Raw genomic sequence first — 27,877 nt, 5'->3', positions numbered from 1 at the left:
TTTACTATGAAATCTCTAACGCGAGAATTTTACTGTCGTTGCATTTGGTCGTCTTTTTAAAGACAGATCACATGCTATAATCTTTTTGTGACGGATATTCTTGAGTTGGGGTTGATTTCATGTAATCGAATGAACTATCTTTCAGTAAGTCGTCCCAGGAACGCAACTCATAAATATTGGCAATATCATTTTAAAGTCTTCTACTTTAAAATGTATAATATATGTCTGAATTGCCAATATAAATGAGTCAGATTGAATAAATTATTAGAAGAATTTTTTACTTAGCAACAACATTTTTGTTTATTTTAGTAATATTTTGTACTTTGACAACGGCACCCGATTTGAGCGTCGAAACGTTAATAAAATTATTTTTTCATTTTAATTGTAGCTTATTTCCCATATAAATAATTAATCATACAAATGCCACAAGGAAATAGCTTCAGAACAACATTTATATACAGTACTATAGCTTTTTTATCAGTACAATCCATCTCAGTGTTATTGTACCCTCGGAGATCGCTGGGAAAATTTACACTCAAAATAACAAAATTCAGTTTGGCAACACTGTGTGAATGTTGATAGTAACATATCCCTTTTTAGATAAACAGAACTGTAATTTAGTCCAGACAAATTAATATGTTTTTTTGCCAACAAAAATGAGATTTTTCAACCAAATAATGTTTCAAATATGATGTGCAAAATAATTTTTAATTGGGTTCTGTTAATGAGCTTGCTTTTTTTGCCATTAAAGTAGAAAAAACTTGAAATTTAACTCATTAAATCATTATCATCCACCCATCTTCGCTTCGATCATAACCAAGTTTTTTCCATATCCGAGGTAGTCTACTGTATTTAGTTTGATAAAAATTTTCTATGTAACATACTCTCCAAGTACAAATATTTTGTAATTATTTGTCAAAACTATAGGTTTCTGAAAAAGAATTACAATAGCAAACAAAATAGTCTATAATCTTTAAAGATGGTTGGTTACTTTTTACAAAAAAATATACTAGGTATATGGGATATTTAATAAAAAAGGAAGACACATCTCAGATTCTAAAAATCCAAATCAAATTAAAGTGGAAGATATTCAAATAAATAAGCATACAACTAGATATGTCGAAACATTCTGCTCATTAGTTTAAACTGAGGTTTTTAGACTAAAACGCTTAGTGGAGATTGCAGCAACTATCAGCAATATCTTTAATGTACGTCAAGAGATGATAAAAATTCTGAGATTAGCCAAAATGGACAAGCAAGAGTAACTAACATGTTATCACAGAACTTTACTGGAATCAAATGGAAAGAGTAAAAAAAAAGAATGTGTGTGTGTACTTTGTATGCACGTAAGAAGTTACACTTCTATTATATGATTTCAACGAATTTACTTTAAACCGTTTTTTAGTATTATATTTAAATATTAAACTAATTTTAGAAAGAACTAAAAGAATACCAAAAATTAAAAAAAAAATAATATGAATTGTCCGGATTTGAATGCGGGACCTCTCGATCGATAGGCGAATTCTCTACCGATGAGCTACCACCCTTCTGTATCCATACGATCATTTCTCGGACATAATTACAATCACGGTGACAAATAGATCAAGTGAATAAACATTTTCAATAATACTTATATTATCTTACTCCCGAGGAAGACAAATCCAAAGACACAAAAATTATAATAAATATATTTACTAAAAACACTAATATATTTTTTCATATCTTACTTGCGCTGATACATACATAACTTGAAAGATTAGCAACGAACTCCATACTGTCTGTGTGCGCATGCGCCCAGAATAATAAAAATTCACTCTCGATCGCGCCTAAAGAAGTATAACTTCAAAAAACAATATTTTCAGTAGATAATATGTATAAGGCCAGGATTGAGACAGGATGTGTCCTTTCGCCAACTCTTGTTTATTCTCTACTAAGAATCTATATTCAGGATAGCATTGGACTCGGCCGTAAGTGGAATCATGATAAGCGGAACTACGATAGATAGCAACAGCTACTCTGATGACTCCATCCTAATAGCTAACAACGTGCTAGAGCTACAAAACATAAATTCCGTAGTCCATCTAGTGGTAGCAAATAATAGTCCTTTTAAAAATTAGTAATAGAAACACATATTTATGTGCCAAGAACAAAAAATATCACTAAAAACCTTTATAACATAAATTTGAGAGATAATATTGACAGTACATGTAACATATTATCAAGAATTGAACAAGAGAGGAAAAATTCATGAGTATGAAGAGATTTTCTTAGAAAAAGAAGCCATCGAAATGTACATATATTACAGAAGGAAGATGATACTATGAATAGATAAAAAGAACTATAAAAACTATTAAACATCAACAAAAAGAAAAATTATTGGAGTAATGTATGAAGTTGATTTATATTAATAAATTAATAAAAGGGCCTAATGGAGTAAACTAGTATTGGTTAAAGAAACATAGAAAAAATTTTAAAAATTCGAATTACTAATAAGACTTATAAAATATGGATATCAGTAAGACCACAAGTCAAAAGTAAAATGTTACAAGATGGGGACCCTAGTATAATGAAAATATTACCATTTAAAACTTTTTTATAAATACTTATTCACAATATCTGGGAATAACTTCAATAATATAGTTATTAATAATTAATGGTTAACCATAAAATATACACTATTTTGTTTTTGTCCCTTAAAACATATATAAAGTGCAAAATAATGTTAGTAACACTTGGTATTACCTGTACCTTCAGGGTATGCTCCCGGTCCCATAAAATATTCTTTGTTGACACAATTCCTCAGACACTCTGGTATCCTGCCCATGATTGCCCTTCTGATTTCTGACGCTGCCATCTCTCTGAGTTCTGTAGCCGACGCATCACTGTAGAAAGCTGCGTGAGGTGTGCACAGTAAATTCGGACATTCTTTTAGTGGACCTGTATACACATTGTATGGCTCATTTTCGTGTACGTCTAGGGCTGCAGCTCTTATTCTACCTTGTTTTAGGGCTTGTGCTAGGGCGTCATCGTCAACAAGACCTCCACGGGCTAAAACATATTAATTATCTAAATTAGACAAATCAGTAAAATCCAAGGGTGGATTTAAAATCTAGTTATTCTCTAATATAGAACTATGAAAAAATTGTAATTACTGTTGGTAATGAGTTCTCTTATTTATACAGCTTGTTAGTAGCGTAGTCGCCATGCTGAATGGCGTGACATTTATGGCTTGACATTGCCAATATAAAGTTTGGTTACATCTATATTATTACATTTTTTTTTGAGAAAATGTAGCCAATTATAAACATTTATAACAAGGTAAATTATAAACATTTACAGGTTAACATCATGCATAACATTATTTTAGAATTTATTGAAAATATTTTCCAGTTCTGAAATCAAAACGTAAAAACAGTTTTTCCTTTAATAAAAAAGTGTACTTTAATCGGTACATGGTGTTGATAAAAATGTTACATAATATGTTAACACAGTGTAATGATTTTATTAACGTTTCGACGTCCAGATCGGATGCCGGATCTGATTTGGACGTTGAAACGTTAATAAAATCATTTTTTTTAGTAAAATTGTGGCTTATTTCCCATTTAAAATACTTGATTAGAAAAATGCCACAAGGAAATAGCTCCAGAACAACATTACTTAAACGAATTATGTTATATTCAAATAATAATAAATTATAAGATTTGTGTGTATCAGCAAAGCATACGTTATTAAAGTTTGAGTTTGACAGATCCGTCAAAGTCAAACTAAATTTTGAATTTCATATTAATACAATATAATGGCAAATATCATTATTGATAGTATCATGGACGACCGTCCGAAATAAGGGCTTGTCCATAATATGAGGGCGGTTTGCCAACGTCGACTGCGCGGTTTACCAGTTTTCTCCCTGTTTTCCTTGGTAACTTCAAAGGCGGCATTAGGGTGAGATCAAGTAAAACAGGTAAACCGCGCAGTCGATGTTGGCAAACCGCCCACATATGGACAAGCCCTGAGGCCTCGTACATATAAGGGCCGTTTGCTAACGTTGACGTCGCGGTTTACCTGGAAAACCCAACCGCCGCGGTTCAAGTTAGTGCTGTTTAACATTTTAAGAATTTTGAACGTGCGAGGGTTTTCTCGTGCGATAGTTTTGACGCACTTGTCCTTTTCACACAATAAGAATTGAGTCGCATGAAGATATTTTGCTGTGTTGTTTGGTATATTATTTTTATTTACACTATATTATTATTATTATATCGAAATATATAAAGATAGAAACTTGACGAGAAATGCTTGGAATGGTGTATGTATACCGTGCACTTAACAGTGAATTTGACGAATTAGGTGATAAAGAAAAAACACATTTGGTAAGCACAGCAAAATTAATTATATGTGTTAGGTACTGATAACAACAGTAATTAAAACTGCTAAGTATATTATAATAAACTTTATTTTACATAGTTGCAATAATTAACGTTGAGTATAGAGGGTGTTCCATCAATATGTGTGAATATAAAAATCTATAAATCGTATCTTTTTGCGTTCATAGGATGGACCCAATGAACTCGGCTCATCTTATTTCTCTTTCTTCAACAATAAAGTAACCACAACACTATAATGTGATTTCGCTCCATATAATATAACTATAACTTTTATTCTACGAAATTATATTTAGTTTTATAGGGTAAACGACTCGGAAGACTGGAGTATGTCGGCCGTCGCGTCTTGCGTGAAATTATCTAAAAACAACATTTAAAACGAGGGGAACAACATTTAAAAACGAGTGAATGACGGAGGGTCTTTTAAATTCTGTACATGAAAAACAAAGATTGTAATATTGTTCTGAAGCTATTTCCTTGTGGCATTTTTGTAATAAACTATTCTAAATGGAAAATAAGCCACAATTTAACTAAAAAATGATTTTATTAACGTTTCGACGCCCAAATCGGATGTCAAAACGTTAATAAAATACTTTTTTTAGGTAAATTGTGGCTTATTCCCATTTAGAATAGTTTATTATATATAGGGTGAGGCAGATAACTGGCCTATTAGAAATATTTAGAGAACTAAAGGCAGCCGAATCATGAAAATTGGAATGAAGGGGTTTTGAAGGGTGATCTATTTAATGAAAATATTTTTATCAATTTGCCACTTCCGGTTATACCGGAAGTTGCTTAAAATTTCGTTTTTTTAAATGGGACACCCTGTATATTTTTACATTTTTAGATTCTACTCGATGTCTTCTTTCTTAAAATATGCGGCTTTGTAATGTTATACAGGGTAGTTTAAAAGCTATAATTACGTTTTTTTATTAATTTCGTAGCAACTTTCACACCCTGTAGAATTGTAGTAGTTGAATATCAAAAACTCTATTTATGTTAAAATGATTTTTAATATAGTCTACTATTATTAAAAATTATTAGTATAGCTAAATATTAAATTTTAGTATACAGGGTTGGTTGAAACTCGGAATGAAGATTTTCTGAATTTTCTTAAATGGAACACCCTGTATTTTAGTATTGCAATGAAAAGACATTTTATGGTACTTTTTTATTTCTTAAGCATTCCCTATACCTAAATGCTTTCATTTGTGCTTAATTGTTATTCGCGCCAAGAATGTTAACAACGTAGGTATTTTGATAGCTCAACCATTATTGGCAATTTTAAAGATCAGTCTAGATTAATATGTATTTATTTTCGAAAAATTATTTGTGATTGAATATTTTCACGGCCAACCTAATAAAATTTCACGTATTTTTTGTTGAAATTAATGTTTGGTTTGAATCACCAATAACTCACAAATTAAAGCAGTTAGGTATAGGAAATGCTTAAGAAATAAAAAAGTAGCATAAAATATCATTTCATTACAATAATAAAATATAGGGTGTTCCATTTAAGAAAACTCAGGAAATACTCTTTCCGAGTTTCGACCAACCCTGTATAGTACAATTGAACATTATCTATACTAACAATTTTTAACAATAGTAGACTATATTAAAAATCATTTGAACATACATAGAGTTTTTGATGTCAAACTACTACAATTCTACAGGGTGTGAATGTTGCTAGGAAATTAAGAAAAGAAACGTAATTATCTCTTAAACTACCCTGTATAACATTACAAAACCTCATATTTTAAGAAAGAAGACATCCAGGAGAATCCAAAAATGTAAAAATATACAGGATGTTCCATTTAAAAAACGAAGTTATAAGCCACTTCCGGTATAACCGGAAGTAGCAAATCGATGAAAATATTTTCATTAAAGAGACCACTCTTCAAAACCCCTTCATTCCAATTTTCATGATTCTGTTTCTTTTAGTTCTCGAGATATTTCTAATAGGACTTTTATCTGCCTCACCCTGTATATATTGTATGAGCTAATTAGATGAGCTAATCCAAGATCAAGATCCCACAAATAACTTAGTAGAACAACGATTATAAAAACGAATTAAGACTTTTAATTAAAAACATGACAAATAATAACTGACACAATAGAAATTGCAAATGAATTAAATACGCATTACAGTACATTAGGACAAAAGTATATACAAAAAATACCCATTTGTAATGATACATCGTAATGATACATATCAGACATCGTATCGTGTATCAACCTCAGCCACAAAGTGTAAATAAAACTAATATACCAAACAACACAGCAAAATATCTTCGTGCGACTCAATTCTTATTGTGTGAAAAGGACAAGTGCGTCAAAACTACCACACGAGAAAACCCTCGCACATTCAAAATTCTTATAATGTGAAATAGCACTTAACATAAGAAACAAATGCAACCGCTCATCATCTATGCAACCGCGAGTTTACCAGCGTTTAAACTGGTAAATCGCGGCGTAACCGCCTGCATTTGTACGAGGCCTAAGCAAGTTGTGCAGTTAGCCAATACCCCAATACTCTCCCGGGTTGTAGTGCTACGGAACGTTAAAAAAAATTAACAAAAACCTTCCCCAGTAAATTTTTAATTCCAAAGATATGTTTTGATATAAAAGTTTTTTTATCTCAAATCGTATTCTACCCTTTTCAGATCTGAATTTTTGTTGAATCATCCATCCTATATAGCTAGTGATGCCTGGTATTTACTACTTGCATTGAAAATATTTTAAACGTGTTTTATTCATCAGACATAATTCTATTTAAAATAATAGTAGCTATAAAAGTAAGTTAGTGCATAATAAAGTACATAATCAGCTACATAGTTTACATAATATTAATTTTAGCTTGAAATTAGTTTTATATGGTTTTAAAACAGTTGTTTCTTTAAATTTAATTGAGCTGCCAAGGATACAGTTATTGGAAGCGTATGAATGGATAATATTATTATGTATCATCACCAAATACACCCGCTGTTATTAGAAAACATTAGGCCTGGATCCCGCGTACCAAAAAAATAATAGCAAGCTGAAAATTTGTTAATAGCTTAACGGTGTCTAGTCGGACAAACTTTGATGTACGGGAACACTGGAACAGGGGAAGTTTTAATTGTGGAACAGTTTAAACATTTGGAACGTCAGGTTACGAAAGCATCCCATGTATTTTGTTGGACAGAACATCCATTTGATTTGTTACCCTTTCATTAAACTCTCGTGCAAAAATCAGACTGCTATTACTAACCAACACGATTCCTGTCATTTGACATGTTCTTCGTGTTCCACTCATAGTTGGTGATAAATATGGTCTGATTTTTGCATGAGTTTCAATGAAATGGTAACAAATAAATTGGACGTTCTGTCTGACAAAATACATGGAACGTTTTCGTAGTCTGACTTTCAAATTTTTTAACCTGTTCCCAATTAAAACTTCCCCCGTTCCAGTGTTCCGTACATCAAAGTTTGTCCGACTAGACACCGTTAAGCTATTAACAAAGTTTCAGCTTGCTACTGATCAACTTTTTTTTGGTACTCGGGATCCAGGTCTATGTTTAAATCTCCAGTAAGAATAACACAATAATTGTGTGTTGTAATTATTACAATGAAGTGAAAAGCTATCAGTTTTTATTTTCGGTGCTTGTTACACATTTAATTTTTACTTATATTATTATTAGTCCAAGTAATGAAGCTTAAAATAGGACAAAACCTCCCAATTTTTACAGAATGGATCGATTTACTTGAAAATTTGAGAATAAGTAGTGGATAGTCCAAGGATCAAAATCTATATCATGCCGAAAGGCGCTTTTACCATGGGGGTGGTTACCACCCCATCTCGGGAGTGGAAATTTTTCATTATATTTTAGTCGCAAAAGTTGGTAAAAACGTTCATTCTAAGCAAAAAACATTCTATACATTTTTTTGATGAAATTGATAGTTTTCGATTTATTCGCTATCGAAAGTGTTAGTTTTATATCGAAAAAATCAATGTTTTTAATAAGTTTTCTGCTAATAACTCCAAAATCTTTTGAAAAAATAAACAAAGACTTTAAGACCAATAGTAATCGAGCTATACTTTATTATATGTTGGCTCTTCTTCCTCAAATGCTAAATATTGTAGTTTCAAAGTCGAAATACGGGAAAACTATGCATTTTTCGAGGACAACTTGTTCAAATTAATTTAAGTAGTTGGTTCGTAACCTCTCACCTGAACACAAGTATTTACCTTGTGCAATTTTCGAGCAAGGATGAAATACATTCACATATAATCTTTAAATCATAAGACATCGACTTAATGTCGACCACTTTTCATTATAGAATGTAACAAAAATGTATTTTTAAGGTTTTTATACCTATTGAAGTGGCTAGTTTCAATTACTTGTACACTGGACGTTTACACTGATGATGGTCAGTTTGACCGAAAACGTTTTGTACTTCCACTCCTTCGTGGATAAATTTTAAGGATTTTTTAATAAATTCATATATGCCTACATACAACAGAAGTGTTTACTTCATTCCACGTTGTTATATTGAAGGTATACAGCCAACTACAGGGTTTACTCCCTTTTTAAAGTTTTAAATTAATTTAAAGTACTTAAAAATATCTATCTCCAGAAATAAAAAAACTCTCTAGCTCAAAAATTAAGTGACTTACAATGAAAAGAATGTCAGTCCCTATTTTTTTCAGCGAAAAAGTGATCATTGACCTTATTTGGTCTTTTTTATTTATGTATTATTAATAGGTTCTAGAAGTTTGACCGGCTTAGAATGATTAGTTTTAAAAAAAATGGAGTTAAAAGCGTATAACGAACTTTTGTAGTTTGGAAAAAAATGGCTTTTTCTTCAGAATAGCAAGATTAGCATCAGAGATGCGAAAAAATGTTTAAATATGAAATTGTAGCTTATTTACTTCTCAAGAACCTGGTTTGCAAAAATTTTTTCTACGGCAGAAATTGAGTGAGCTATTGACAATTACAACTTGTAATAACATGCTAAAACCACCTTTACCAACCCTTTCAAAGTCACCTCTTTTTGCAACTGAGGATTTTAAAAATATTTAATATTAATAGGCTTATCATCATCATCAATGGTGCTACAGCCCTATGAAAGAGCCTCGACCTTCCCAAGTCTATTACGCCAGTCAGTCCTATCCATTGCCAACCGTTGCCAGTTTGCTGCACCTATTTTTCTCCCATCCTCATCTACACCATCTTTCCATCTAAGTTTTGGCCTACCCCTATTTCTACTTCCCACAGGTTGTGACATAAGGATTCTTCTAGGAGGGTTGTTATGCTGTGATCTTGCTAGATGTCCTGCATATCTTAGTCGTCCTATTCTTATAAGAGATACTACATCTTTTCCACCAAATATATGTTTATATCTGTGGTATACCTCGTAGTTGTACCTCCTCCTCCAAATACCATTTTCACAGATGCCACCGAATATGCCTCTCAGGATCCTTCGTTCAAATATAAGCAGAAGGTTTTCATCTGCCTTGGAGATGGTCCATGTCTCCGATCCATATGTCAACACTGGTTGTATAAGGGTTTTGTATATGGTTATTTTTGTTTTTTGGCTTAAGTTTCTGCTTCTCATATGTCTACTCAGTCCAAAATAGCATCTGTTCGCTAGGATTATCCTTCGCTTGATTTCTTCTGTCATGACGTTTTCCTTGGTGATCAGGGAGCCTAAGTATGTGAATTTGTCCACCACTTCAAAGGTAGAGTTATCAACAGAGAATTGGTGACCGATGTTTCTGGCTCTATTGTTGGGTGTTGATGCCACCATCTTAGTTTTCTCCTCGTTTACTGTCAGGCCCATATTTTTTGAGGCATTTGAGAAGGTGGTATACATTTCTTCTAGTTTGCGTGTTGTGCGGGCAACTAGGTCCACGTCATCGGCATATGCCAAAATGTGGGATGATTTATTAAAAATATTTCCTCTGTTGTCTATTCGGGCATCTCTGACCGCCTTTTCCAGAGCTATGTTGAAGAGGAGACACGCCAGCGCATCTCCCTGTCGCAGCCCAATATTCGTTTCAAACGCCTGTGATTGTTCGCCCTGTATTTCGACTTTGCAAACGACTTTACGCATTGTAGCCTTAACCAATCTTATCAGTTTGTCAGGGATGTGGAATTCATCCATGGCTTCATACAATTTATTTCTTAGGACACTATCATAGGCCGATTTAAAATCTACGAAAAGATGGTATGTGTCGATATTGAATTCATTGGTTTTTTCCAGTATTTGTCTTAGCACAAAGATCTGGTCTGTTGTTGATCGACCAGGCCTAAAACCACTTTGATATTCTCCAAGAAGCTTGAATTGGGATACACAGCATCTCAGTAAACATCATATTAAAAATAAACCTTTTAATAATTAAATGCCCGTGGTAATGGTTGTTTTAATAAATACGATTAACCTAGTTTTTGCATCGATGCATGCTAGTATTTGATACAAGGTCGAGTTGCAATAATATTCAGTGGGTGTTTATTAACAGTCAGCACTTTGAATCACGGTCACCTCGGCTTACCAAAACAGTAAATAAACAATAACCGACTTTAATTATATTTTTACGAGAACAGATAAATCAATTAGCAGTTGAGATTCGACGGGGTAACATCGATTTCAAGTAAATAATATACCACCAGTTACTTTCTGTGATATATTTAACGTGTAAATAAATGTCTTAACAACGAACTATATTTACTACATCAACCCTCATAGTCGGGGTAACCCCCCCTAAGTATCCAGGGTGGCTCAGAGGACGGGAGCCACCATAAGCTCCTCTGAATATGCACTTAGGCGACCATATAAGATGCTCGAAAATATTTTGTAAGCTGTATTAAGGAGGGTTATTCCCCTATAGTTTCTACATTCCAATTGATTAATAGGCTTATAGATCTTGTAAAAAACTACAAAATTATTTTTTACCAAACTTTCTAAGATAAAAAATAAAAAGGTTACGGTGAAAAATCAATATAATTTTTTGAAAAAAAAAGGAGCAATCCAATTGGAAGCATAATATTGTAAGTTAGCGGTGTTATTAGTCATTGGCCTTATTCATGCTTCTTTATTTATGTATGTATTAGTAATAGATTCCAGATTGACTGGCTTAGAATGATTAGTTTTAAAAAAACTGGAGGTAAAAGCAAATAACGAATTATTGTAGTTTGGTAAAAAAAGTCATTTTCTTCAGAATAGAAAGATTAGCATCAGAGATACGAAAAAATGTTTCAATATAAAATTGTAGGTTATTTAATTCCCAAGAACTTGGTTTGAAAAAATTGTTTCTACGGCAAAAATTGAGTGAATCGTAAATGATTATATCGAAAAACATTGATTTTTTCTATACAAAACTAACACTTTCGATAGCGAATAAATCAAAAACTATTAATTTTATCAAAAAAATGTATAGAACATTTTTTACTTAGAATTAATGTTTTTATTAACTTTTGTGGTCAAAATTTAATAAAAAAATCCCCGAGATGGGGTGGCAACCACTCCCATGGTAAAAGCGCCTTCCGGCATGATATAGATTTTGATCCTTGGACTATCCACTACTTATTCTCAAATTTTCAAGCAAATCGATCCATTCTGTAAAAATGCGAGGTGAAAAGCTTTGGTTCCTGGCCATGGGCGCCCATACCCATGGGCAGGTGGGCCGTGGCCCCACTAGCTTCTCGGGTGCTTTGTGCTTTAAACCAGCGGTTCTCAAACTTTTTGAGTCATGTACCACCTACAGTTCTTTTTATTATTTTTGGTACCACATATACAGGTTGTAACAAAAATACAGCTCATAAATTAAATCACATATTCTGGAACCAAAAATAGTTCGATTGAACCTAACTTACCCTAGTAAAAATATGCACACAAAAAAAAGTTACAGCCCTCTGAAGTTACAAAATGAAACTCGATTTTTTCCGATATATCGAACTATTGGAGATTTTTACTGAAAATGGACATGTGGCATGACTATGGCAGGAACATCTGAAAAAGAAATTATAGTGAAATTTGTGCACCCCATAAAAATTTTATGGGGATTTTGTTCCCTTAAACCCCCCCAAACTTTTATGTACGTTCCAATTAAATTATTATTGTGGTACCGTTAGTTAAACACAATGTTTTTGAAACTTTTTTGCCTCTTAGTATTTTTTAGATATACCAGTTTTAATCGAGATGCAGCTTCTTTTTTAAAATGTTAACATAACAATTTTATGGAGATTTTGTGCCTTTACACCCCCCAAATGTTTGAATATGTTCCAATTAAACCATTATTGCGGTACCATTAGTTGAAAACAGTGTCTTTAAAACTTTTTTGCCTCTTAGTATTTTTCCGATAAGGCACCTTTTATCGAGATGTGGCTTCTTTTTTAATATGGTTCAAAATATACTTATAAAATCTGTAATTTATAAATAAATTTTCATATTATTATAGGGTCTCTATAATCGTACTTAACAGTATACAAATATGTGGTGGATTTGACAAATATTCAAAATATTTCGATAAAAACTAGTTAGAAAAATTACTAAGAGGCAAAAAAGTTTTAAAAACATTGTATTTAACTAATGGTGCCACAGTGATAATTTAATTGGAACGTACACAAAAGTTTGGGGGGTTTAAAGGAACAAAACCCCCATAAAATTTTTATGAGGTGCAGAATTTTTTTAAATATTTTGCTGTCATAATAATGCCACATGTCCGTTTTCAATAAGAAAACTCAAATAGTTTTCGATATATTGGAAAAAATCGATTTTTATTTTGTAATTTCAAAGGGCTGTAACTTTTTTTTGTGTGCATATTTGTACTAGGGTAAGTTAGGTTCAATCGAACTATTTTTGGTTCCAGAATATGTGATTTAATTTATGACCTGTATTTTTGTTACACCCTGTATTTTTAGAGTGTATTATGAAGACTTACTACTATTACTACTATTTTAATTTTTTTTGTGTTTTGTGTACCACCGCAAGTAATGAACTGTACCACCAGTGGTACATGTACCACAGATTGAGAATCGCTGCTTTAAACTATATATGGGTATCTAAAATATACAAAATATAACGTGCAACATCCCCCCCCGAAAATTTTTATATGGGCGCCGGTGTTCCTGGCCTATATCGTAATGGAGAAGCGATTGAAAACAATATGCGGGAATGCGGGCTAGTGCAATGCTTTGAATTATGTTGCAGTTCTTATTCTCTTTTGATATGCCATTTTTGCAAATGATGGTAAGATAAATTTCTTAGTTGTGTGTAAAAATCTGTTAATCATAAAAGTAATTAATAATATGGTGGCCCGACCAAAACGAAATAATAGAGGCATTATCAGAAACTAGGACATTTTTTAAAAAACAAAGCGACAGGTCCGTATTTGGTTAGCGGTGGACACATTTTTCCGATATTTTCGATTATTTTATTACTCTGGCTTAATAGAATAGAAAATGACGGATAAATGTATCCCTCTTTAATCAAAAGTTGACACGTCGCTGGGTTTTGCAAAAAAGTTGACATATATTCTGATAATGTCTGTTTCGTTTTTATCCATTATTTAAAATTAATTTTTCAATTCGAATTATAAAAAACCGTTTTCGTAATCTCTAGCTAAATATTTCACGCTGGTAGTATATTTCACTTTAACATATACATATTTAATGTCATTAATTAAATTTATTAATTAACATTAATTTAAATTATAAATACAATGAAAAGTAATAAAAATAATAATCTGTTTGATCTACTTTTCGCTATTAGTAGCCTGAATGGAATTCTATATGAAATATATGGACTTGCAAGAAGTACTTAATGTATTATAAAATACAAGGAAAACAATAGTAATGGTCGTCCAGCCCATATAACCACAACGGCTCTACACTGTATACAACATCCAAATAGATTTCATATCAAGTTTCTGTACATTGTCTTCTGCATAATAAACATTATTGATTATGGGGTTGAAATAAGAGCGTGAATAGAAAACTCCAGATCATCATTTCAAGGAAAGAAAATATTCCTCACAACTTTCCCACATTCACGTTACATATTCGATACCAGGTCGGTCGTAAAAACTTATTATTCTGTGTTCTGTATTATTCTATAACTACTGTGGTGAGTGAAACTATACTTTATGAGTATACAGGGTGAGGCAGATAAACGGCCTATTAGAAATATCCCGAGAACTAAAGGCAACAGAATCATGAAAATTGGAATGAAGGGGCTTCGAAGAGTGATCTATTTAATCAAAATATTTTCATCTATTTGCTACTTCCGGTGATAGCGGAAATTGTTCATAAACTTTGTTTTTTAAATAGGACACACTGTATATTTACACATTTTTGGATTCTACTCGATGTCTTTTTTCTTAAAATATGAGGTTTTGTAATATTATACAGGGTAGTTTAAAATATAATTGCGTTTTTTTCTTAATTTCGTAGCAACTTTCACACCCTGTAGAATTGTAGTAGTTTGACATCAAAAACTCTATTTATGTTCAAATGATGGTTAATATAGTCTACTATTGTTAAAAATTATTAGTATAGCTAAATATTGAATTTTAGTATACAGGGTTTTTCAAAACAAGGAATGAGTATATTAAGTTTTTTAAATGGAACACGCTTTACAAGAACCCACAACTATTTATAAAATACGAGGTTATCTGGCAATATTGTGAAAATTATTAGTCCTCAAGTACTTAATATCGATTATATGGGTTAATAACGGGTTTAATAGTACAAATACCTGTAATCATATCGCCATAATTATAGACTGTAAGAAGAATATTTTATAACTTGCTAGTCTATATATACACAAACAGATAGTTCACAGTGTGAACAAGACGTACATAATTACAATGCCTATCATTTGCGAACTTTCTCTCAAGTTTATTCTTGGTGCCGACTCGTTAAGGACAGCATATTGTATTAAATTTTAAATTGCTGAAGATATTTTAAAGTAAATTGAAGAGCTTAGCCTACTCACGAAGTGTGGCGCTTGTTATACTATTTCGTTTCATGACGAAGGTTTAGATTAAAATTTGAAGTTGAATACATACTTCTATTACATTCTTTGAAATAATCTTTGCGATATCACCGGCAACAATTTGATTCAAAATTAGTACCCTGTTTTTATTTGAAGTGCTCTGTATACACTACTCTAATGGCTCGTCTTAAGTTTACTCGAATGTTTTAAATTTTAATCCGCAAACGTTGGTCAAAGTGATGACTTATTTATTTTAATTAAATGAATCAATGAATGAATTTTCATCAATAAATTGAAGACCTGCCCGGAAAAACGTTGTAAGCGACAAATTTTTATAAAGTAATGTTTTAGTGGAAAAACGTTCTTTATGCGTTAAGCAAACTAGTGACGCTATTTTATTAGCATTAATTTCAATTCATTAATAGTCAAGTAATACAAATAATCAACACTTAAATTCATAAAATTTGGTGAGTAATATTATCAAAACAGTTTTTTGTTATGTATTGATATTAACAAATTTCATTACGGCGTTTGCAACGTTTTTCCGGGCAGGTCTTCAATCGATGAAAACAGTTGGAGGTTTTTGGAGTCGTTGAACACGAATACGCCATCAGAACTGATCCCCGGAACACCTGGTGCCCAAGTTTACTGCTAAGGCACGTCATCTTCTGGAGTTTCGAGGGTTTTTAGCATTAAATTGATGCATATACAGTATGTCCCTGTTAAGTTGTATCCATATGGAAAACTTTTTTATTATTAATTTTACGAAAAAAAGTTAGTCTTTCTAAAAAGTTCTGCATGGTCCAAAACCCAAGATTAAACCATCAGATATCAAATTTTATGAATGTTATACGAGGTATGTCAAAAAGTTTGAATTTCACTTAAGAGTAAAGTAGTTTTATTTTTCACAATATTGAAAATTGCTATTATGAAAAGTTGTTTGCAATTAAAAACTATATTCTAATATGCAATTACATCCTTCTAATTGAAATTTTTTTTTGAAAAATCATGGATAACTAACGTTATTTTCAGTTATTTAAACTCTGATAACTCTTTTATTATTAATTTTACGAAAAAAAGCGATTCTTAATAAAAAGTTCTGGATGGTCTAAAACCTAAAATACAACCGTCTTATATCAAATTATATCAATTTTATACGAGGTATGTCAAAAAACATAAATTTAAAACAAAAGTAAGTACCTTTATAGTTCAGAATATTTCAATTAGAAGGATGTAATTACATACTGAAACATCGTTTTTAATTCTAAATAACTTTTCATTATAACAATTTTCGATATTGTGGAAAATAAACGTATTTTACTCTTGAGCGAAATTCATATTTTTTGACATACCTCGTATAAAATTGATAAAATTTGACATATGATGGTTGTATTTTAGGTTTTAGACCATGCAGAACTTTTTATTAAGAATCACTTTTTTTCGTAAAATTAATAATAAAAGAGTTATCTGAATTGAAATAACTGAAAATAATGTTACTTATCCATAATTTTTCAAAAAAAAAAAAAATTCAATTAGAAGGATGTTATTGGATACTAGAATATAGTTTTTAATTTCAAACAACTTTTCATAATAGTAATTTTCAATATTATGAAAAATAAAACTACTTTACTCTTGAGTGAATTTCAAACTTTTTGACATACCCCGTATAATATTCAAAAAATTTGATATTTGATGGTTAAATCTAAGGGTTTGGACCATGCAGAGATAAGAAAAATAACTTTTTTTCGTAAAATTAATAATTAAAAAGTTTTCCATATGGATACAACTTACAGGGACATACAATGCGACAAGCGAGAACTGGCGGCTGACCTTCTCGTATTCTGCATTTGTCGCTGTGTATTTTTGCTCAAGGTCACGCGCCACCTCTGGCTTGTCGGATTGTACTGTATATTACTCGGACAGTTTTTGGGGTTGCTGGAAACGACTACGCCATCAGAACCGACACCCGGAGCACCTGGTGTCTAGGGTCACGTCATGTTCTGGACTTTCGAGTGATTTCGGCACTAAATTGATGTAAACAGATTAGACGAGAGGTTTTTGGGGTCGCTGAATATGAATACGCCATAAGAACCGACTCCCGGAGCACCTGGTGTCCAAGGTCACTGCTACGGCATGTTATCTTCTGCAGTTTGGAGGGTTTTTGGACACCAGGTGCACCGGGGTTGGTTCTGATGGCGTATCCTTGTTCAGCGACCGAAAACCTTCCGAAATTTAGTGCCGAAAACCTTCGAATCTTGACGAGCTTTAGTAAGGAACCTGGGCACCAGGAGCTCCGGTGGTCGGTTCTGATGGCGTATTTGTCTTCAGAGAACCCTAAAACCACCCGATTAACAAAATCTGGCCATTAAACACTTATTTTGACATGTTTATCCACATTTGAATGCATTTTATGCACTTTAAAATGCAACTATGCCCTTACATCCATTTTTCTATAGTAGACGTTTTCCTGACATCATTCTGAACGCAATACAAACGTATACTAAACAGATACGAAACGAATACGTTCGATAACGAAGCGAAGGGTCAAAAATCGAGGCCCAGGTCTAGTAAAAATATATTTAAATCAACCATCAAATATAAGAATAGAAGATGAAGTTTCCGATTTAATAAGAGTAACACTGGGAGTGAGACAGGGATGTGCAAGTGAAGGAATGATCATCAATTGGGAACTGATAATAATTAGATGCAGACGGGTCATTCCATATCAACTCAACACACCTAATTTCCACCCCTCTTCAGATTTCGTTATAATTTGGAATACTCATAGTGGCTAACAAGTGAAACAAAAATACAAAATTTTAAATTTTTATCTCAAACCGTTTCCGAAATATAGTGGAATCACTGAAGGTTTTCACCTCCGATTTCGTTGAACCTCCATAGATTTTCATGAAAATTGGTGAGTAATTAGAGGATACCTCAAGGAACAAAGGTGACATGATGCCAACTTGCGCTTTTACCCTGGGGGTGAATGCCACCCCTTCTCGGGGGAGAAAATTATTTTATTAAAAATAATACCAAAAATCGATAGAGGGATAAATTATAAGCAAAATTTGTTATACAAAGTTATTAATATAAATCAACACTTTTTAGTTATCAAAAACCAAAGATTTTATTTTTTCGTAAAAAAATGCATGTTTTAAATCGGTTTTTCACGTATAACTCAAAAACTGTAAGTTTTTACAAAATAGTTATTATTACTGAAATTGATGATAATAAAAAACTAAATACATTCCTCACTTAAAGAACTAATCTAATGTTAGTTCAAAGGGCGTTATTGGCAATTGAATGTGCATTTTTTTCGACTAGTACTCAAATCTAAGTATTCAAGCTTAAATAACGGGAAAACTATGCAACATATAAAATATACCCGCTAAACATTTGTCAACGTACTTCGGAATACCTATTAAATTAGCTTCAGAACAAGTTAATAGCATCCAAATTAAGCAAGTTATGATGAAAATAAAAGAACCCTTTCGAATTTTTTAGGAAAAAGTGAAAAATAAAACATACGCCATTTCCACAAAACTTAAAATTTATAGTAATCCTTACAAGAACACTTCTTTACATTATAGTCTAGGCGCCAGAGGGGTCACAGTGTCATATTCAATTCTGATAGACAAACTCAACGGTTTCTTATGGATTTTTGGCTGCTGATTACGAATTTCGAGGGGGGATTTCGATTCGAGTGGTCAAAAAATTGTTATAAACAATTTAATTGTTTATAAATTGTTTATAAGGCTCTGGCTCATAAACTAAAAGAGATAAAAAAATGTTTCAAATAAAATTTGTTCCTTAATAAAGAACGAAGAAAAAACCGTTTACTAAACTTAAATCTAACAATTAGAACTCAAGATATTGTAAAATTAGTGCACAATGCAAATTGCAAAATAAGTATTTTTCGAAACTTTATCGATCGTAACTCGGCTTCTACGCATGCAAATAAGTCTTAGAGGGCGTTGTTTTAAAGCTTAATTAACAGGCTTCTAAACAAAGTTTGATAAATTACTTGATCTTCATTTGTTTTAAAGTTATACCCGTTTGAAGTTACAATTTTCTTAAAATATTGTACATTCATTTGTTTATAAGGGTTCCAAGCAAATTTGAGCTATAAACATTTATACTTTAATGAACAATAATGATAGAAAAACTCAAAAGGAACAATTTGAGGTTATGAAAATGTTCATAAGTTTATTTTTGGCCAAGATGTCGATATTTGAATGGCGCGCGCTATGAGGCGTAAGATCGGCTCACCGCGTAAAGGTTCACGCGCTAACTTCTCGATGCAAATTATAATTTCTATGTTTACATACGTTATCTTCATTTTTCATTTTTGAAGATCCTAATAAAATTTTATCATATAATTCTTATAATTAAATCATCGTATCACCTTTCATTCTATTTACATTGTCTTCTATTTTTTGCAATAAATGAGAAAAAAAACATTAAAAACTAATACTTCAGAAGTATAACTAAAAAGTAAGTTGATATTGTTTATTAATACTATTTTTACAACCATTTTTTTCATGCATCTGCAAATCTGCATAGAGATATACAGGGAATATCAGCTTTTTTACATCTGCATAAGTTCTTAGCGAAATTTTAACAGTTACATGGTGGTACAAGTCTGTTCTTGTAGGCAGTAAAACTAAAACTTTTTGAGGCTTCAGAGTCTAATTATCTATATGATATCCATATAAAGTGGATCTAGTTCTTTTGCAGCATCATCAAGTCCCGTCAATTGTGCCGCCACATCATAAATGCTCGTTTTATATGCAATGATGATGCTGCAAAAGAACTCGATCCATTTTTATATGGATATCACATATTGGCTCATTTTCATGCGTAGAAGCCGATTTACGATCGATAAAGCGTCGAAGAATACATACTTACTTGATAGTCCTGTCGCCAGGGGGGGTACAACGGCCTCCTGTATTCAGATGGACTTACCCAAGTTTTTATTATGTATTTTGGCCCGTAGAACACGAATTTTTTGGGTAACAGTTGATCCGGATGTCGATAAGATTGTTATAAACAAAGAAGTTGAGGAATTACATAACAGCGATTTCTCGCAAAACAAAACATGTTTTTGTATTTTTTGGGCCATTCTAACCAAAAAATGTTCCTACAAGTTTTTTCGTAGGATGCATAGTTTTCGAGATAAACACGGTTGAACTTTCAAAAAATCGAAAAATTGCAATTTTTGAACCCGAATAACTTTTGATTAAAAAATAGAATAGCAATTCTGCTTACCGCATTTGAAAGTTCAAGTCAAATTCTATCGGTTTCGAATATATACATTGCTAAAAATTTATGTGTTTATTGCTAAAAAAAGCTATAAACACATAGTGTTTCCCGTGCCTAATACATGCGTTTACATGCATGCTACGTAGAAATAGCCTCGCTTGCACTTGTACCTACTCTACCTACTCGTTCGAATTTAAATGAGAAATCATTGAAAACATCACTCCAGCACTAGGTGTTTATACTTTTGTTTAACAATAAAATAATAAATTTTTAGCAATGCAAATAACTAAAACCGATATACTTTGACTTGAACTTTCAAATGCGGTAAGCAGAATTGCTATTTTATTTTTTAATAAAAAGTTATTCGGGTTCAAAAATTGCAATTTTTCGATTTTTTGAAAGTTCAACCGCGTTTATCTCGAAAACTATGCATCCTACGAAAAAATTTGTAGGAACACTTTTTGGTTAGAATGGCCCAAAAAATACAAAAACATGTTTTGTTTTCCGAGAAATCGCTGTTATGTAATTCCTCAACTTCTTTGTTTATAACAATCTTATCGACATCCGGATCAACTGTTACCCAAAAAATTCGTGTTCTACGGGTCAAAATACATAAAAAAAACTTGGGTAAGTCCATCTGAATACAGGAGGCCGTTGTACCCCCCCTGGCGACAGGACTATGACTGTGAGCCAATCTTGCGCCTCATAGCGCGCCATTAAAATATCGACATCTTAGCCAAAAATAAACTTACGAACATTTTCGTAAGCTGAAATTGTCCCTTTTGAGCTGTTTTATCATTATTGTTAATTAAAGTATAAATGTTTATAGTTCAAGTTTGCTTGAAACCTTTATAAACAAATTAATGTACAATTTCTTTAAGAAAATTATAACTTCAAACGGGTATAACTTAACTAAACGGGTATAACGGGTATAACAAATGAAGATCAAATAATTTAACAAACTTTGTTTGGAAGCCTCTTAATTAAGCTTTAAAAGGACACCTTATAAGGCTCATTTGCATGCGTAGAAGCCGAGTTACGATCGGTAAAGCTTCGAAAAATACTTATTTTGCAATTTGCAATTTGCATTGTGCACTAATTTTACAATATCTTGAGTTCTAATTGTCGGATTTAAGTTTAGTAAACGGTTGTTTCCTCGTTTTTTATTAGGGAACAAATTTTATTTGAAACTTTTTTTTTCTCTTTTAGTTTATGAGCCAGAGCCTTATAAACAATTTATAAACAATTAAATTGTTTATAACAATTTTTTGACCACTCGGATCGAAATCCCCCTCGAAATTCGTAATCAGCAGCCCAAAATCCATAAGAAACCGTTGAGTTTGTCCATCAGAATTGAAAATGACACGGTGACCTCTATTTGGCGCCTAGACTATTAGCATAAGTAATGATTTTAATAATTTTGACCGGTTTAGAATGCATATTTTTGAAAAAAAGATATAATTTAAAAAAATCATAATTTTTAAAATTATTGTAATTTTCATATTCTTTTGATAATAACTCCAAAAATACTCAATATACGTAAAAAATGATATATACCCAAATTTTAGTTTTTTCTGTGACAAATATTCTACCTGTTTTACTATTTCCATAGGGTAAAAAATAACCGAGATAGAAACGTTTAAATCTTAAATTTTGCTGTGAAAACCATGCAACCGGGGCCATTTAACCTTTTATTTTTAAAAAAGTAAGGTGTCTAAAAGATTAAATTCAACGTGGTTAAATAGCCCTTGGAATTAACTTTCAAACGGTTTTTACATAAAACTGATATCGTGAAAACAAACGGAGTTACATATTAAAAAAAAAACAATAACATTTTTTGGAAAAATTTTTAAAAGATAAATTTTGAAAAAATTTTGGTGCATAAATTTTACTGCTATCAGCATGTTCTAGGGCTTATTTGATAGATATTGTTAAGTACTTTGACAAATGTTTAATAAGTTTATGTTACAAAATGCATCATTTTCCCGTTATTTCAGCTTGAATACTTAGATTTTTTTACTCGCCGAAAAAAATATATATTCAATCACCTATTACTCACTTTTAGTTAAAATTAAAAGCTTTTTCTAGTAAACGGTTTATTTCGTTTTTTATTAGCTTCAATTTTGGTAATAATAACTTTTTTGTAAACTGCCGTCCTAACATAAAAGGTCCTATCTGCAAAATTTCGTAAATTGACTTTATTGGCTCACGGTATGCGTAAACATATTATCTATGTATGTACAAAATGAAATTGCCGTATAGGCATCTTAAGTGCCATATTATAATATAATAAGGCACTTAAATTACCAAGCGTTATATGTAATGAAAAGAAACGAAATCTGGATTTGCTCAAAACCTAAATTTGGCACATAGGACCTTTCATGTTAGGACGGCAGTATAGTTTTTGAGTTATTGATGAAAAATCGGTTAAAAACATGCATTTTTCTCAAGAAAAATTAAAATCTTTGATCTTTAATAACTTAAGTTTTTATTTAGTTTAATAACTTTAAATAACAAATTTTTCTTAGAATTTGTCCCTCTATAATTATGAGGTTATTTTCAATAAAATAATTTTCACCCCCGAGAAGGGTGGCATCCACCCCCAGGGTAAAAGCGCAAGTTGGCACCATGTCACCTTTGTTCCTTGAGATATCCTCTAACCACTCACCAATTTTCATGCAAATCTATGGAGGTTCAACGAAATCGGAGGTAATAGCTCATATCCACCTTCAGTGACTGCACTAATATGGTTATGTAAAGTTTTCCAAAAAATTCCAAAATACCGCGACCATACTTTTTTGGAATGGTTATAGAATCTGTCCTAATTGAGCTAGAATGCTCGGAGAGGTGTCATTTTGCAGCATTTTTAAAGCTCTTTACAGTGATATATTTATATACATGATGTTATGAAAAAACAAGTTTTTTTCAAACAAGAAAAATATATTTTGATTAAGTTTTTTTCCAAAAAGGCTCATGGTATGGTGATGGGTTCATCATAAAAAAAATTAATTTCACACATACAGTATGGTGTATGGTGCAAATGAAAGGAATAAATTCGTAATTTCACAAACTGCCAAGGAAAATACCGAAACAGGTCAGTTTTTATTTTTAAATTGTAATTTTTTGGCATATATATCATACTAGTGACGTCATTCATTTGGGCGTGATGACGTAATCGATGATGTTTTTAAATGATACTAGGGGTCGTGTGCTAGCTCATTCGAAAGGTTATTCAATTTTCTATTCAGTGATATAAACATTAATATAATTGTTTATACAGGGTGGCAAAGAGTTTTTCAATTAAATTAATTGACACAAAAAAAAGAAGAATGTACCGCTGTAATTTAATTAGATTAAAATATATTTATATATTTATAAATCTAATTAAGTATTTTCTATGGAAATAAGCCACAATTTTACTAAAAAAATGGAATTTATTAACGTTTCGAAGCCCAAATCGGGCTTCGTTGTCAAAATACAAAATACTACTTTAATTATAAATATGCCACAAGGAAATAGCTTCAGCACAACATTTATAAATCTATTTTAAATTAAACAAATTACATAAATTCTTGTTCATTTGTCAAATAATTTAATTATAATAACTTTTTTTTACCACCCTGTATATTATTGACACCCTGTATATATTATTAATATAATGTTTATATTATTGAATAGAGAATTGAATAACCTTTCAAATAAGCTAGCACACGACCCCCTAGTCTCATTAAAAAATCATCGATTACGTCATCACGCCCAGATGGATGACGTCACTAGTATGATATATATGCAAAAAAAAAATACAATTTAAAAATAAAAATTGACCTGTTTCGTAATTTTTCCTTAAGGTGGGCAGCTTGTGAAATTACGAATTTATTGCTTTCATGTGCACCATACCATACTGTATGTGTGAAATTAATTTTTTTTATGTTGAACCCATCACCATCCCATGATACAATTTTTATGTTATTAACAACAGTACTATGTATTTGTAGGAATATTATGAAAATTTTAAATTTGTACTTTTTGGAAAAAAAACTTACATCAAAATATATATTTTTTTTTGTTTGAAAAAAACTTGTTTACCATAACATCATGTTGTACCACTGTAAAGAGTTTTAAAAATGCTGCAAAATGACACCACTCACAGCATTCTAGCTCAATTAGGACAGCTTCTACAACCATTCCAAAGGAGTATGGTCGCCGTGTTTTGGATTTTTTTGGAAAACTTTACATAACCACATTTCGGAAACGGCTTGAGCTAAAAATTTAAAATTTTGTATTTTTGTTCAGCTAATCATCTACTATGAGTACTCTAAATTTTAACAAAATCTAAATAGGTCAGGAAAAAAATTAATTCAAAGTGTGTTGATTAACCTGGAATAGCTCAGACGATACTATGCTGTTAGCAATAACATCAGAAGAGCTTCAATTTTTACTAGAGAATATGAAGAGTTGACGAGTAGCAAATGAAGAAGTATTACGGGGAACGGACAAAAGATCCGAAGTAAAGAAAGAGAAAATGGGAATACATGGGCCATCTAACGCGGGGACAAAAACGCACATTTATACAAAATATGGGAAGATAGAAGGACGAAGGAATTTAAAAGAGTAGTTTGGTTGCGTCATAAACGAACCGTTTAGAATAGCTGTAAACAAAGTTCAAATATCCTTGATTATATCCAATCTCGCATAGGAGAGGCAACAGAAAAAAAAAATATTAAGAGTATTTTTTGAAAATATTTACAAAGATGTTTTCCAAAATTTGAAATTTTGGAAATACATTTAACGTATTTCCGTTCTCGTCGAGTGAGTTTTGTATTATTTTATTATTTAATGTGTTTGTCCTATGTATTTTCAGTCATTAAAAGATAATCAGTCTAGCAATGTTTGGTATGCAATAGATAATTTAGTATTATTTGTGATCAATCTTTGAAGCAAAATGATAACAGAAGGTGAACTGGGAAGTATACATTTCAAAATGCATCTGTTATTTCAGTCATAGGTAAATATTGGATTACACCTTTTAAATGTGTCACCGCTTTAAATTATTTGTAAGTTCCTCAATTTAATACTGGAATGATGATGGATTACATAATTTAATATTGGAATGATGTAAAGGAGTTAATTATACAGTGTGTCCCAAAAATATTGCTCATAAATTATACCATAGATACTGGGGTCAAAAATAGGTTGATTGAACCTCACTTACGTATAATATACAATAGTGCACACAAAAAAAGTTACAGCCTTTTTAAGTTACAAAATGAAAATCGATTTTTTTCACATATCGAAAACACTTAAGATATTTTTTATTGAAAATGAACATGTAGTATTCTTATGGCAGGAACATCTAAAAAAAAAACAACAGTGAGATTTGTACACCACAAATTTTATGTGTTTTGTTCCCTTAAACCCCCCCAAACTTTTGTGTACGTTCCAATTAAATTATTATTGTGGTACCATTAGTTAAACACAATATTTTTAAAATTTTTTTGCATCTTAGTATTTTCTTTCGATAAGCCAGTTTTTATCGAGATGCGGCTTCTTTTTTAATATGTTGACATTACATACAAATTTTATGGGGGTTTCGTTCCTTTAAACCCCCCAAATGTTTGTGTACGTTCCAATTAAACTATTATTTCAGTATTGTACTCTCGGAAATCAGTGGAAAAAATTTACACCCAAAATAACAAAATTCAGTTTGGCAACACTGTGTGAATGTTGATAGTAACATATCCCGATTAAGATAAACAGTACTGTAATTTAGTCCAGACAAATTAATATATTTTTGTGGCAACAAAAATGAGATTTTTCAAGCAAATAATGTTTTACATACGATGTGCAAAATAATTTTGAATTGGTTTCTGCTAATGAGCTTGCTTTTTTTGTCATTAAAGTAGAAAAAACTTGTTCTCGTCTTATTCTTATTTTCACTGTACTAATATCCATCGACTAATTTACAATTATTAATGCGATGTTAAAATATTTTATCGTTAGCGGCTTCTGGAGTGTCTGAGACGTATCTAATTTCATTGATAAAATGCACAGTCCCACCGATTTCCACTTGAACCATACCATTAGTTAAACACAGTGTTTTAAAACTTGTTTGCCTCTTAGTATTTTTTCGATACGGCACCTTTTATCAAGATGTAGCTTCTTGTTTAATATGGTTCAAAATATACCTAAATTATAAATAAATTTTCATATTATTACCAGATCTCTATAATCTTACTTAACCATATTATACATACAAATATGTGGTGGATTTGACAAATATTCAATATCTCGATAAAAACTGGCTTTTCGAGAAAGTACTAAGAGGCAAAAAAGTTTTAAAAACATTGTGTTTAACTAATATTACTACAATAATAATTTAATAGGAACATACACAAAAGTTTAGGGAAGTTTAAGGGAACAAAACCCCCATAAAATTTTTATGGGGTGCACAAATTTCACTATCATTTTTTTTAAGATGTTCCTACCATAAGAATGCCACATGCCCATTTTCAACAAAAAATCTCTAATAGTTTTCAATATATTGGAAAAAATTGATTTTCATTATGTAACTTCAAAGGGCTGTAACTTTTTTTATGTGCACATTTGTACTAAGGTAAGTTAGGTTCAATCGACCTATTTTTTACCCCAGAATCTGTGGTATAATTTATGACCAATCTTTTCGAGACTGTATATTTAGTATTTTCGATATTATTACTAAGCTTTACAATGTTTATTAATTGATTTATTATTACACTTACATTTATAAGTATTTACAATCATTTATGATGTATGATGTATGAAAGACAGTTTAAGATTTAATTTCGTTTCAGAGACCACCACCATCTGTTTACGAACGTTTCATCCTTTTTGATTCCTCAGAGAATCCCGTGGTGTGCTCTAAATCGAAACCAAATGTGACTGTCAAGTAAGCAAATTAATAAAAAATAATTTGCTAAAAGACGCAATAGCGACATCTATTTAAGCAATGAGAAATATAAAGCATAAGAGAACTAAAGATTTCTTACGCTGGAAAATAAAATTCTGGTAACACCTGAATCCGATCTTTCTACAATTTACAAGGCATACGAACGACAAATGAATAGACATGGGGAATCTAAAATATGCATTCTACAACACGTCAATTTTACTAGCTAAAAGCCAACGAATTTTAATTCCTAGTACTCAATTTGTGAGTAGAACTAATAGGCGAGCGGGAGATACCACTAAAATGGCCAGGTACTGACCACGCAGATCTG

At 31.5% G+C, this 27,877-nt stretch overlaps 1 protein-coding gene across 7 annotated transcripts in view; it reads right to left on the bottom strand.

Moving 5' to 3' along the window:
• The window catches only part of LOC126884565 (C-terminal-binding protein), a 355,935-nt gene that overhangs the window by 37,901 nt on the left and 290,157 nt on the right, over positions 1-27,877 (bottom strand). For 5 of the 7 annotated variants that reach the window (XM_050650532.1, XM_050650537.1, XM_050650535.1 and 2 more), the window contains one exon: positions 2,743-3,048. In XM_050650532.1, the coding sequence (XP_050506489.1) occupies positions 2,743-3,048 (306 nt within the window). The remainder of the gene's footprint in view (positions 1-2,742; positions 3,049-27,877) is intronic. The other 2 variants (XM_050650534.1, XM_050650536.1) reach the window with 1 other exon arrangement.

This window comes from Diabrotica virgifera, chromosome 5 (assembly GCF_917563875.1).
Source record: "Diabrotica virgifera virgifera chromosome 5, PGI_DIABVI_V3a".
In the NCBI taxonomy this organism is placed as follows: Eukaryota; Metazoa; Arthropoda; class Insecta; order Coleoptera; family Chrysomelidae; genus Diabrotica; species Diabrotica virgifera.
Note: the sequence above shows the minus strand (reverse complement) of the source record. Positions and strands in the feature narration are given on the sequence as shown.